The sequence below is a fragment of the Lotus japonicus genome, chromosome 6 (assembly GCF_012489685.1).
Source record: "Lotus japonicus ecotype B-129 chromosome 6, LjGifu_v1.2".
Classification (NCBI taxonomy): Eukaryota; Viridiplantae; Streptophyta; class Magnoliopsida; order Fabales; family Fabaceae; genus Lotus; species Lotus japonicus.
The window spans coordinates 4,515,277-4,529,154 of NC_080046.1; the positions used below are offsets into that span (position 1 = coordinate 4,515,277).

At 39.8% G+C, this 13,878-nt stretch overlaps 1 protein-coding gene across 2 annotated transcripts; it reads right to left on the bottom strand.

The window, feature by feature from the left end:
- Positions 1–431: 431 nt before the first annotated feature.
- LOC130722049 (uncharacterized) lies at positions 432–10,449 on the bottom strand. Of its 2 annotated transcripts, XM_057572640.1 has the most exons (5): positions 10,220–10,449; positions 9,383–9,661; positions 8,209–8,493; positions 6,935–7,104; positions 432–808 (listed from the first exon to the last, which is right to left on the bottom strand). In XM_057572640.1, the coding sequence occupies exons 1-5, from the start codon at positions 10,375–10,377 to the stop codon at positions 696–698; spliced, it is 1,005 nt and encodes a 334-aa protein (XP_057428623.1). In that variant the 5' UTR covers positions 10,378–10,449; the 3' UTR covers positions 432–695. The 2 variants fall into 2 exon arrangements, with proteins under 2 accessions (XP_057428623.1, XP_057428622.1); XM_057572639.1 differs by lacking the exons at positions 6,935–7,104; positions 8,209–8,493; positions 9,383–9,661; positions 10,220–10,449 and adding an exon at positions 1,762–6,705 and having other exon boundaries at positions 669–808.
- Between the last annotated feature and the right edge of the window lie 3,429 nt (positions 10,450–13,878).

Genomic DNA, 13,878 nt, shown 5'->3' on the forward strand with positions numbered 1-13,878 from the left:
TTGGGGAAATTTTATATTTTAAATAAAAATTAACTTTTTCTCTTTCCCCACCTCATTCTCTATCTCTCCTTTTTCTATTAAACTAAGCAATCTACAAAATTTACTCTATTCATCTCTTTCACTTGTAAACCAAACAATTTATGTTCTCCCTTCTACCACCATATAAGCTATTTCAGTGAAACTCGTAACAAAAAAATGCCCTGCTAGTCTTCTTTTTAGGTCCTCACTACTACTAAGCAATGGCCACGGTGTGGGGCCAGGGCATTAAACAGACTGATCCTTTGTACATCAATTTTCATTACCATCCTAAAGAACATTTATGCATGTCTTCAGCCCCACCCCCTGGCATGCACCTTATTACAAGAATGTTAGCAATACTCTATTTTAACACACTATTCAACACATTATAATTTCATACAAGTCTAGGAAAAAGTAAAAACAATACAAACATAACATTCACTGTGAGAATAGAATGTTGTTCACTGCACTCGCTGTATTGTGGAACTTCCAAACATTAGAAGTATGGTTTATAGTATAGTATGCTTAATGCTTACACGGTTATAGCAATACAAGTAGCACCATCAAAACACGATTAAAATATTTATAATATACTGCTAAACACAAATCAAACTAAACCGAACAGATCACAAACCATAGTCAGCTTCACAAGCATTTACTTCACATAATGGTAGAAATCAAGCAGTGTCAGCCTTCTCTCTTGCCATGGCACCTCCACCTCCATAGCGTGCTCTAATTTCAGCTGCAAGCAGCATCATGCGCAAGCTTATCCGGTGAAAGCGGACGAGGACTGCAGAACATCAATCATTGGTCACTTCAAAAAATTCAAAATACAGACCATGAAGAAAAGCATAACCTAAGCCACAGTCAACTTACCTACTTCTTAGTGTTCAGCGACTCTACCTAAAAAACTAGTTCCTAGTGAGGATTGATCTACCATTTATAAGGACTATTTGGGTCATGTCTTTAGTCAATGTGGAACTTCAACCGTTAACACTTAAAGCACCCCTCATAAGTCACAAGAGACATTTACACTTATCTTGTTTGGTTCAATTTTTAGGAGGGGAGGGGAATGATGGGGGACAAAATCCCTCATACCTCAATTTTGTCTTCCCTCCAAAAGTGGAGGAATTGGAGGGGAATTATTTCATTATACATAAATGTCCCTACTAAGTTTTAAAATCTTCTGAAGTGAGGGTAGCTAATGCAAATTAGTTTTAAAATCCCTCCAATCCCCTAACCAAACAGAAACGAGTTATTTCCCCTCGCCTCCCCTGTCTTGGACAAAGATAATAAGAATTAAAATCCCTCACTTCCCATCCCCTACATGTGCAATTTGCAGGGGGGTGACCCACGGATTAATCAACTGTCAGCTCTAAGTGAAGAATGCTCTAAAGGATAATTTTGACAATATCTCTGATCAATGATAGTTTACACTAAGGTGGCAAAAGTGATTTGAAGCAAAGATCCAAAACAAAAACAGCAAAAGATACATACACGTAAATCTGAAATAACTAATCTACAAACAGAGGTAATATATCTGAGAAAGAAACAATAAGCAGAGCACACACACACACATATATATATAAAAGAAAAAAAACATGATCCACTCCCAAAATGTTAAAAATGAAAGCAACAAAAATAATTGCAAGGAAAGTGATAGGTATGTAAATTGTGCAAGTGAAGAACAGAGAAGATTAATACTGAAATGAGAATTATATTGATGAAGGTAAGGAGTAATACAGGAATAGAAAAAGATAGATGGTGTATTGTTAGAGAAAGCTCTAACAACCCAGAGAGGCTCTAATGGCTCTCTCCCTAGAAAGATTCCTCTTTCTCTCTCCTATAACCGAATTTGATATTCATCAGTGCCCTCTCACCCCACACCTCACTACTCTATATACTAACTTACTAACTAACTCCCTCCTCTCCATTTTGCCTGAGACACCTCAGCACCTTTCCCTTTCTTTCTTTCATAAACTTTCCACACCTTGGGCTTTCCTAAGCCCATTTCCCCTTTTGTGTTCGAGTCTCTATCAATTCCCTCCCCCTTAGAAACAGCCTTGTCCTCAAGGCAGAAGTCTGGAAATTGACCAACTAAGACCTCATTATCCTCCCAAGTGACATCATCCACTGATCTGTTGGTCCACTTAATCAAACTTTGGTGAACCTCTCTGTCACCTTGCCTGATACTTCTGGTGCCCAGAATCTCCTCAGGATAAAAGTCAGGAGTTTCCCCAATATCTAAATCAGTAGGCAGCTCCCCTTGGACTTGGTAATTGCCTATAGCCTTTTTTAAAAGAGACACATGGAAGACAGGGTGGATTCTTGATTCTGCTGGTAGTTTGAGCTTGTAAGCAACAGCTCCAATTTTGTCTTCAATTTGAAAAGGGCCATAGAACCTTGCTGCTAGTTTTTGATTAATTCTCTTGACAACAGAATGCTGCCTGTGGGGCCTGAGCTTGAGGAAGACCCATTCTCCTATGTCAAAGCTCAAATCCCTTCTCTTCTTATTAGCATAACTGACCATCTGCTCCTGTGCTCGCTATAAATGTGCTCTCAGTTGCTTCAAAGCCTCATCTCTCTCACTTAATTCTAGAGCAACAGCTGCTACCTTGGTCTCATTAGCTAGAAACCTGATGATGGGAGGTGCTTTTCTGCCATAAACCACCTCAAAAGGAGTTTGGCCAATGGAGCAATGAAAGGTAGAATTATACCAAAACTCAGCCCAAGGAACCCAATAAGACCAAGTCCTCGGATGCTCAGAGGCAAAGCATCTCAAATAACTCTCTAAGCACCTGTTTATGACCTCTGTCTGGCCATCAGTCTCAGGGTGGTAGGAGGAGCTCATTTTCAACTTGGTACCCTGTAATTTGAATAGCTCAGACCAGAAGTGACTCACAAAAATTGGGTCTCTATCACTGATAACAGTGCTTGGAATCCCATGGAGCCTTACTATTTCCCTGACAAAGACCTCAGCAATGGACTTAGCAGTGTAGGGGTGTTTAAGCAAGATGAAATGGCTGTACTTGGATAGCCTATCCACTACAACCAAGATTGCCTCAAAGCCTTTAGATTTAGGTAACCCTGTGATAAAGTCAAGGGATATATCCTCCCAGATAGCATTTGGAACAGGAAGTGGTTTGAGCAGACCCCCTGGAGAAATTGCACTATACTTCTGCCTCTGACAAGTGTCACATCCCCTTACAAAATCACTCACTGTTCTCTGCATTCCCACCCAATATAGAGTTTCAGCCAGCCTTCTGTAGGTTCGTAGAAACCCTGAATGACCCCCAGTAGGTGTGTTGTGGTATTCCTGCAGAAGCCATGGAATTGAAGGTGATGTAGGAGAGAGCACAAGCCTGCCTTGGTATAACAGCACCCCTTGCTGGACTGAGAACCCAGGTTTGGCTTGGGGATTTTGTTGCACTTCCTGTGTCAGGTTCTGGATGTAAGCATCAGAGGCTATCTCCTCCAAGAGCTTCTTTCTATCTTCCCACAGAGGAAAAGATACCAGGCTCATGAGATCACTCTCATCATAGCATCTAGAAAGTGCATCTGCTGCCTTATTTTCCTGACCTGGTTTGTACCTCACTTCAAACTGATATCCAAGGAGCTTTGCCAACCAGCATTGTTGATCAGGGGAAGTAATTTTTTGTTGCAAGAAATGTTTGAGGCTCTTGTGATCTGTGTAGACAATGAAAGCCTTGCCCAACAAGTAGTGCCTCCAATGTTGGATGCAAAGAACCAATGCCATCAATTCTTTCTCATAAACTGACTTGGATAAATTCCCAGGAGATAGAGCCTTGCTATAATAAGCAATTGGTTGCCTTTGTTGCATCAAAACAGCACCAATGCCTCTCCCAGCTGCATCACATTCAACCTCAAAAGGTTTTTCAAAATCAGGGAGAGCTAGCACAGGGGAACTTGTCATTACGGTCTTCAACTTGTGGAAAGCTTGCTTGGTCTCTTCACCCCATGTGAAATTGTCTTTTTTTTGTCAGTTCTGTGAGGGGTTTGGCCATCTTCCCATAATTCTTGACAAATTTCCTGTAGTAGCCTGTTAACCCTAAAAATCCCCTTACTCCCTTAACATTCTTGGGCTCTGGCCACTCCACAATGCACTTAATTTTCTCAGGGTCAACTGCCACTCCTTTCCCAGATATAATGTGACCCAAATAATCTATTTGGGCACAACCAAACTTGCATTTTGCTTGATTGGCTACAAAACAATTAGATGATAACACTGTCAAGACTAGCTTTAAGTGGTTTTGGTGTTCCAACAAACTCCTACTGTAAATTAAGATATCATCAAAGAAAACCAACACAAACTTCCTCAGATATGGCCTAAAAATGTCATTCATGATGGCTTGAAAAGTGGCAGGAGCATTCATCAGCCCAAAGGGCATGACAAGGTACTCATAATGTCCATTGTGAGTCCTGAAAGCAGTTTTAGGGATATCTGCCTCAAGAACTCTAATCTGGTGGTATCCCGATTTAAGATCAATTTTAGAGAACATTACTGCCCCATTCAACTCATCAAGTAATTCATCCACAATTGGAATTGGATACTTATCTGGGATTGTAGCCTTGTTCAGAGCCCTGTAGTCCACACACATTCTCCAACTCTTATCCTTCTTTTTTACCAAGATGACAGGACTGGAGAAGGCACTCATGCTTGGTCTTATGATCCCTGCCTCCAAGAGCTCAGCCACCTGCCTCTCAATTTCCTCCTTTTGGTGATGAGGATACCTATAGGGTCTGACATTAATTGGCCCATGCTCAGGATTAAGAACAATCTGGTGTACTTTGGACCTGACAGGGGGCAATTGCATTTTCTTTGTGAATACTGCTGGGAATTCTGTAAGCACAACTCCCAGTTCCTGAGGTATGTCATGGTGTTCCTTGGTTGCTTCTGTAGCTTGGAATTGAAGCCACCATCCTTCCCCAAGGTTTCTGCCTTGAGTGTCACTCAAAAAAGAGTGCAGGTTGCTCTGATAGCTGCTTCTACCCTTCATTCCCTGCAATTTCACCACATGTTCCCCTTGCACAAACTGCATAGTCAAGTGCTTCCAATCCATGATGACTTTCCCAAGTGTACTGAGCCAGGACACTCCCAAGACCAGATCCAGCCCTCCTAAGTCCAGCACCAGTGCATCAATGGTAATCTCAATGTTCCCCACTTTGGCTTTGATTCCCTTACAAACTCCCCTGGTTATCACCTTATGGCCATCTCCAAGTTTAATGCTCCTTGTGGTGATCGGGGTGATGGTAAGTCCCAGAGCAGAGGTGATCTTTGGGTCAATGAAGTTGTGGCTCGCGCCACTGTCAACAAGGATGAGAAGTTCCACATTGCCCACTTGGCCAGCTAACTTCATTGTCTGGTGATCCCCCAAACAACCCAGAACTCCCATAGCTTTGCATTCTACAGCTTCTTCTTCTTCCTCCTCCTCTACTTCCTGTTCCAGCATCACGATTTCCCCCTCCTCATTCATGGTCTCTCCCTCTCCCAGGATGAGAACTCTCATCGCGCGCTCCGGGCACTTGTGCAAAGTGGGGTGGTATTTGCCCCCACATTTAAAACAGAGTCCCTTGGCCCTTCGCTCTGCGATTTCGTCAACCTGGAAACTTCTGACCCCTTTCCAACGCTCCGTCGAGCCTGCACGGTGGTCGTTGTCACCCTTTCTCGCCGTTGAGCCCAGCGATGAAGATGAGTGTGCGTGGGATCCAACAGAACTCCGGGATCGGGTTTGGTTTGACCCGCTGGCCTTGGTAAAACGGGTTACATCTCTATTGAACAGCCCACTCCTATTTGAGGCTGACCCGGCCCAATCGCCTTGACCCGAGCGTTCGTACCCGCCTTTTCTTGTCACCCGCTTTCCCTCTTCTTCTTCTTCTTCCTTAAGCTCGTCTTCAACATCTTTCGCAATTCGCATCATCTCCATGCGAGTGCTGGGATTCAAGGTACGCACCCGCCATCGAATCGGTGGTTTCAACCCACTCATGAAATACCCCAGATACTGATCCTCCGGCAATCGTCCTACCTGTGACGAGAGCAACTCAAAGGCTTCCACGAACTCCTCCACGCTGCCGCGTTGCCTTAGCGTCAATAACTCCTCGAAAGGATTCTCCAATCGTCGTCCTCCATAGCGTGCAATCAACGCTCGTTTGAGCTTTTCCCAGGAAAGCTCATCCTCTGTTTCCCTCAACATATTGAACCAATGGATAGTAGATCCTTCCATACTCAAGCGTGCGAGCTTCACGCGAAGCTCATCGGGGGTGCCTTGCACATCGAAATAGATCTCCGCTCTCGTGATCCAAGCTACAGGATCGTCTCCCTCAAACACGGGCAGCTTGACCTTCTTCCCGGCGAGACGCGATTCGCCGGAATTGGAGTCACCCGTCGAGGTTTCCCCTTCGTGGACCACTTTCTTTCCCATCTGATTGCTCAACTCCTTCAGAACCATGCTCTGCTGCTGCAGCTGGAGCGCGAGTTCCTGCAACGTGTCAGTCACGGTGCCCATCTGTGTCTCCAGAGCTTCCATACGATCAACCATCTTGGGTGGCATCTACTACACTGGTTTTCTGGGGGTGTATTGATCCGGTAGGTCGGACCAATTGATAGGTATGTAAATTGTGCAAGTGAAGAACAGAGAAGATTAATACTGAAATGAGAATTATATTGATGAAGGTAAGGAGTAATACAGGAATAGAAAAAGATAGATGGTGTATTGTTAGAGAAAGCTCTAACAACCCAGAGAGGCTCTAATGGACCCTCTTCTTCGACTCCGTGCGTTTGGCCTTTTCCCAGTGAGCTTCTGGAATACAAATGAGAAGAGAATTAGAGAAATGAGAAGCAGACGGAAGCAAATTCGTTTATTTATATATTCATTCCACAAAACAGAGACTTTATTACCGACGATGGAAGTAAAGGTCCTGCGGGTTGAGGCGGAAGCCATCAAGCAAGGGTTGTTGATATTTTCACTGTTGAACATATTTCCATTGTCGTCAGGCAACATCACGATGTTAGGGCACGGTTGTGCTCCGACCAAACCAGTATCGACGCTCGGACCATTCGCAACATCACTGCAGAACATCAATCATTGGTCACTTCAAAAAATTCAAAATATTGACCATGAAAAAAAGAATAACCTAAGACAGAGTCAACTTATCTACTTCAAAGTGTTCAGCGACCCTAACTACCTAAAAACACTAGTTCCTAGTGAGAATTGTTCTACCATTTATAGGGGCTATTAGGGTCATGTCTTTAGTCAATGTGGAACTTCACACGTTAACATTTAACACGCCCCTCACAAGAGACATTTACACTTATCTTGTTTGGTTCAATTTTTAGGAGGGGAGGGGAATGCAGGGGGCAAAACCCCTCATAACTCAATTTTGTCTTCCCTCCAAAAGTGGAGGAATTTGTCGGGGGAATATTTCATTATACATAAATGTCCTACTAGGTTTTAAGATCTTCTAAAGTGAGGGTAGCTAATGCAAATTAGTTTTGAAATCGCTCCCATCCCCTAACCAAACAGAAAAGAGTTATTTCCCCTCCCCTCCCCTGTCTTGAACAAAGATAATAAGGATTAAAATCCCTCACTTCCCATCCCCTACATGTGCAATTTGTAGGTGGGTGACCCACGGATTAATCAAGTGTCAGCTCTAACTGAAGAATTCTCGAAAGGATTATTTTGACGATATCTCTGATCAGTGGTAGTTTATGAGAACAGAAAAGAGTTAATGCAAATTAGTTTTGAAATCGCTCCCATCCCCTAACCAAACAGAAAAGAGTTATTTCCCCTCCCCTCCCCTGTCTTGAACAAAGATAATAAGGATTAAAATCCCTCACTTCCCATCCCCTACATGTGCAATTTGTAGGTGGGTGACCCACGGATTAATCAAGTGTCAGCTCTAACTGAAGAATTCTCGAAAGGATTATTTTGACGATATCTCTGATCAGTGGTAGTTTACACTAATTAAGCTGGCAAAAGTGATTTGAAGCAAAGATCCAAAACAAAAACAGCAAAAAGATACATACAAGTAAATCTGAAATAATTAATCTATAAACAGATATAATATAGAGAAAGAAACAGCAAGAAGAACAAAACATGATCCAACATGACCATTACTCCCAAAATGTAAAAAGCTAAAGCAACACAAATGATTGCAAAAGATGGTATGTACGTGTTTTCCAACTTCATGTGTTTGGCCTCTGCCCAGTCAGGCTTGAAGTAAGCTTTTTTCATGACTTCCCCGATGTTGTCGCGTGGCGGTGGTCCGAAAAGACTGTGGGTCACACTATTCTTGTCGAAGGACCCGATGTTGTCGCGTGGTGGTGGCGGTAGTCCGAAAAGGCTGTGGGTCACACTATTCTTGTTAAAGGACCCGAAGTTGCGGGGTTTGTCGTGGTGATCCTCATCCACCGGAAGCCTAGCTCCGAACAATGCCGTTTCCGAAACTTTCTTTTCACTGCAGAACATCAATCATTGGTCACTTCAAAAAATTCAAAATACAGACCATGAAGAAAAGCATAACCTAAGCCAGACTGACAGAGTGAATTTATCTACTTCTTAGTGTTCAGCGACCTTAACTCTACCTAAAAAACTAGTTCCTAGTGAGGATTGATCTACCAATTATAAGGACTATTTGGGTCATGTCTTTAGTCAATGTGGAACTTCAACCGTTAACATTTAAAGCACCCCTCACAAGAGACATTTACACTTATCTTGTTTGGTTCAATTTTTAGGAGGGGACTGGGGAGGGGAATGAAGGGGGACAAAATCCCTCATAACTCAATTTTGTCTTCCTTCCAAGAGTGGAGGAATTGGAGGGGAATTATTTCATTATACATAAACGTCCCTACTAAGTTTTAAAATCTCCTAAAGTGAGGGTAGCTAATGCAAATTAGTTTTAAAATCCCTCCAATCCCCTAACCAAACAGAAATGAGTTATTTCCCCTCCCATCCCCTGTCTTGAACAAAGATAAGAAGAATTAAAATCCCTCACTTCCCATCCCCTACATGTGCAATTTGCAGGTGGGTGGCCCAGGGATTAATCAAGTTTCAGCTCTAAGTGAAGAATGCTCTAAAGGATAATTTTGACAATATCTCTGATCAATGATAGTTTACACTAATTAAGCTGGCAAAAGTGATTTGAAGCAAAGTTCCAAAACAAAAACAGCAAAAGATACATACAAGTAAATCTGAAAAAACTAATCAACAAACAGAGGTAATATATCTGAGAAAGAAACAATAAGCAGAACACACACACACATATATATATAAAAGAAAAAAAATGATCCACTCCCAAAATGTTAAAAATGAAAGCGACAAAAATAATTGCAAGGAAAGGTACGTACGAGTACTTTGACTCCATGTGTTTGGTCTGTAACCAGTGATCTATGACGGTGGGAGTGATGGTCATGGGGGTTGAGGCGGAAGATACCAACAAAGGGTCGTTGATAGCTTCCCTGTTGAACGTGATTCCATTTCCGTCAGGCAACTTCACGATTATAGGGTACGGTGGTGCTCTGACCAAACTCTTGTCGATGGACCCGATGCGATCCACCATCCTCTTGTGGTAGAGCTGCGCCGGAACCCTAGCGTCAGACGACGTGGTTCCCAAAACCTTGTTTTCACTGCAGAACATCAATCATTGGTCAATTCAAAATATTAAGCCAGAGTGAACTTATCTACTTCTAAGTGTTGAGCGACCCAAACTACCTAAAAAGCCTAGTTCCTAGTGAGGATTGTTGTATCATTTATTAGGGTCATGTCTTTAGTGAATGTGGAACTTGAGATTTTAACGCAACCCTCACAAGAGACATTTACAGTTATCTTGTTTGGTTGAATATTTAGGAGGGGAGGGGAGGGGAATGAAGGGGGAAACTCAATTTTGTCTTCCCGAGGAATTGGAGGGGAATTATGCCCGTTCTTGAACAAAGATAATAAGAATTAAATCCCTCACTTGTCATCCATCCCCTACATGTGCAATTTGCAGGTTACACTAAGGTGGCAAAAGTGATTTGAAACAAAAACAGCAAAAGATAAGATACATACATACAATACATACATACAAATAAACCTGAAATAATTAATCAGATAATAGAAAGAAACAGCAAGCGGAACAAAACATGATCCAACATGACCATTAAGAGTTAAAGCAACACAAATAATTGCAAGAGAATAGAAGGTACTTCTCCGACTCCATGCGTTTGGCCGCTGCCCAGTCAATATCGGCGGAGGCGGAGGCGGAGGGAGAACCGACGTTGACGTTGTCGTGGTGATCCACCACCTGAACCCTAGCGCCGTACGACGTCGTTCCCCAAACTTTCTCTTCGCTCGCGAGAGCCATGTTTCCCTTTTTTCTTTCTTTTCAATTATTATTATCTTAATCTTAGGGCATTGCTCCGGTTTCTATCTTTTTTTTTTTTGTTGATAACGTTGTTCTATCTTCTTTTTTTAAAGTGTTGTTCTATCTTCTTAAATCTTGTATCTTACTAGTGATTCTAAATCATTGATTTCATTGAAAAGATTACAATTAATTTAATCCAACCATTATTCCTTATTTTATTATTATTCGGATCTCACCATACCACATATATTTATATTATTTATTTTTAAAATTTAATATTTAAAATTAAATAAATGCTCCAACTAAAAAAATATTTAATTAATATTTATTACAATATAATTTAAAATTAGATTTAATTAATATTTAAATTCGGGCAAAGAAGTCCGAAGGAGACGCAAAACCAGCTCTAGCTGGTCAAAACTGAGTACACGAAGTGGAAATAAAGTCGTGCGATGCACAGAGGTTACTCGTGTTAATATTGTACATGATGATTTATTGTTGATGAATCCATTATTGCACGGACATATAACGCTTAGTAGGATATGTGGATGAAAAATATAATTTAACATCAATAGGCGATGATAATAAGTTTCACAATTTAATACCTTATTTAATTTACCTTATTTTAATTATGATAATGTAAAAAAGTGCGTTAATATGAGGATTGAAAATAAGTTACTACTTAATGAGAATAATATGTGTTACCAAAAATCATTATCGTTCAAATTGATCAATATCATTTATTCCTAAATAGTGTCTCATTTCCTTGTCTTATCCAATGAAATTGTGACACATCAATTAAAAATGATTGAATATGACATTTTCAACCTTAAGATTATAATCCCTAAACAAATGAGCTTACTCTATATGGGTGTGTGATGAAAAATTAAAAACAACATATATTATTCTCATTGGAGTAACTTATATGCTTACAATTATTAACTTATTCAATTTTTAGCTCTACTATAGTTTCATTACTTTTTTTTAATATGAACATTAAGAGTAAGAAAAGCATTATAAGAACTTTCCTTCTATCTTACACTTTTAGAAGTCTGATATAGTAAAATCTCATTTACACTTCAATGGGATCATTGCTCGTAATCTCATTGACACATATAGTTTAGGCTAGAAGTAATACAATAACCACTGATACTTATATCTGTACTATTGATTACCATTAAAAGACATTGTAAATCCTCAGAATCATTGTGTCACTTGAGGTCTGGACACCATTAGGTCCTAGCTAGTTTCTTATAGTTTTTGTTAATCCAAGATCAGGAGTATTCATAGGGTAACATTAGGACCATTGTACAGCTTCACAGACCATTATAAAGCTTCACAAAATTTGCATGGAAAAACTTCTATAAAAATAGAAAAAGAGGAAGAATGATCTAGAAATATGAAATTAGTGTAAGGGAACAGATAAAATGTAGTATTAAAATAGTTATGTACTATTTATGTGAAGTTTCTTCAAACTTCATAAATTAACATTGACAATCATAAAAAAGTTCTCATAACATTAAAAAGTCTTCTACATACTTGATCACATTCCAAACTGTTTGACACGTACATAATATAAAGTGCAATTCATTCTCAAATCTCGACCAAAAACTCAAAAGTACAAAGTATCATATCATGAATCAATGTAATTTGAAAAATTAATAATTATGCAAATTAGCATTGTATCCTAACACCGCCATAGCTCCTGCAACTTTTTCAGTTCTCTGTTGTCTAGACATGTAAGCCTATGTGTATCTACTCCGTTGCATCTCCGCTTGATCCATCACGTTCCAGGAAGATTTCCAGATCCAAACTAAAGAGAAGCAAATTGCCACACACTTGAACTAATACTAATATCAAGTCAGTGAGCATTACAACAGAAGGAGTATTGAATCTTTCTTAGAAGCAAACCGATAAAATCATTCACTTGGTGTCTGTTAATTTTCAACAGATAGAACTCCAAGGCTGCCCAAAAAGACAATGAGCTGGAGCAAGAGTGAAACCATCACCATTGTTGGTTATAGAAGTCACAATAGAAAGAAAATATGCTGATCATAAAAGTATACTGCATAGATGAAAATAAAACTCATAACAGCACTCTTCCATTGCCACTAAAGAATAATTTAGCATCAAATTATCACCTTCAATCATCACAAAAGCAATATATTAAAAACTAACAACTAACTGAACTCATTTGATTAATATGCTCAGCATAAATCTTGTTCAACAAAGTCACTGTTCTCATAACATTATTAACAGGATATCAAACAGTCTTAATTTTATGCATCCTAAATTTTATTGAAAAGTAACATACAGTAGACGGTCCCAATGACTATACTTTTATCCTTTACCATTCTACTTACAAAAATGATAAAAAAATTGTAAGATTAAGTACCCAAAAGAAGTCAACAAATAGAAGAATGGGGCAGAAAAAAAAGAAATATGCAAATAACTTTTGCTAATTTGACACCTGCAACTCTTCTTGTACCAGAAACAGATCAGATTACAAAGCAAGCTCTTAACCATTACCATCAGATGATCCTTACTTATGAGAATCCAAAAACATACCATATAACACAATAAAGTAGATGCATAAATAAGTCCAAGTAAAGATACAAAAACACTACTTGATTAAACTACTCCTTTGAAGTAAGTCCAAGAATTAATTGAGAAACTGGAACATCACCCACTAAAAGAGTGACAATGTGTTAAAGTATTTTTCTTAACCCAAGTTGAGTTAGAATTATACCCAATGCAATTTATTTCTCTTCCCAAGCATTTGAATCTCCGACTTGATCACCGATGTAATAACAGACCAAATATACAAATAGCAATTAAGGTAATACGATACTTTTTGTCTCTTTGAAAGAAAGAAAGGAAGAATGGGAGAGGGAACTGGATGAAGAACCCAAGGAGAAACTCAATACAACAGGAGAAAGGAAAACTACTAATGGAATTGAATGAAGAACAAAGGATGAGAAACCACACAATCAAAGGGGCAATTTATAAGCACATACCTGCCTAAGGATGAAGATACCAGGGAAAGCAAATAATCCATAGGGAATCCAGCAAGATCTTGAAGCTTTCAAACCAAACAACTGGAAGGTATAGCTCCTAGAGCAGATTGATGGTTAGGATGAAGCTCCTGGGTGCCCCTTTACCCCAAATTCCAGGGAAAATGGATATGAAAAGGATGATACGAATAGGACGATACAACTGCACCTTGACGCATAGTGTAGGTCTGGGAGTGAAACTTCACTCCAATTCTCAGGTTTGGAAGGCATAGGCGAAGGAGGAGGAGAAGGTACATAAATATATATCTCAGAAGAAATTCTAACTTCAACCACATAATGAAGTAAGACGGCAAGCACAAACATGTCAAAGTACAGTTTGTCCGAATGTACAAACTACCTAGTATAAATATATGTATTTCAGACTTTGTCTGAATGTAAACCTGTAAAACTTAAAAAAAAATCCAAAATTGTGTATCTGAATAGTCTA

Bases quoted from the DNA above. Each gene is read 5' to 3' on its own strand.
- LOC130722049 (XM_057572639.1), bottom strand. From the start codon at position 6,587: ATGCCACCCAAGATGGTTGATCGTATGGAAGCTCTGGAGACACAGATG.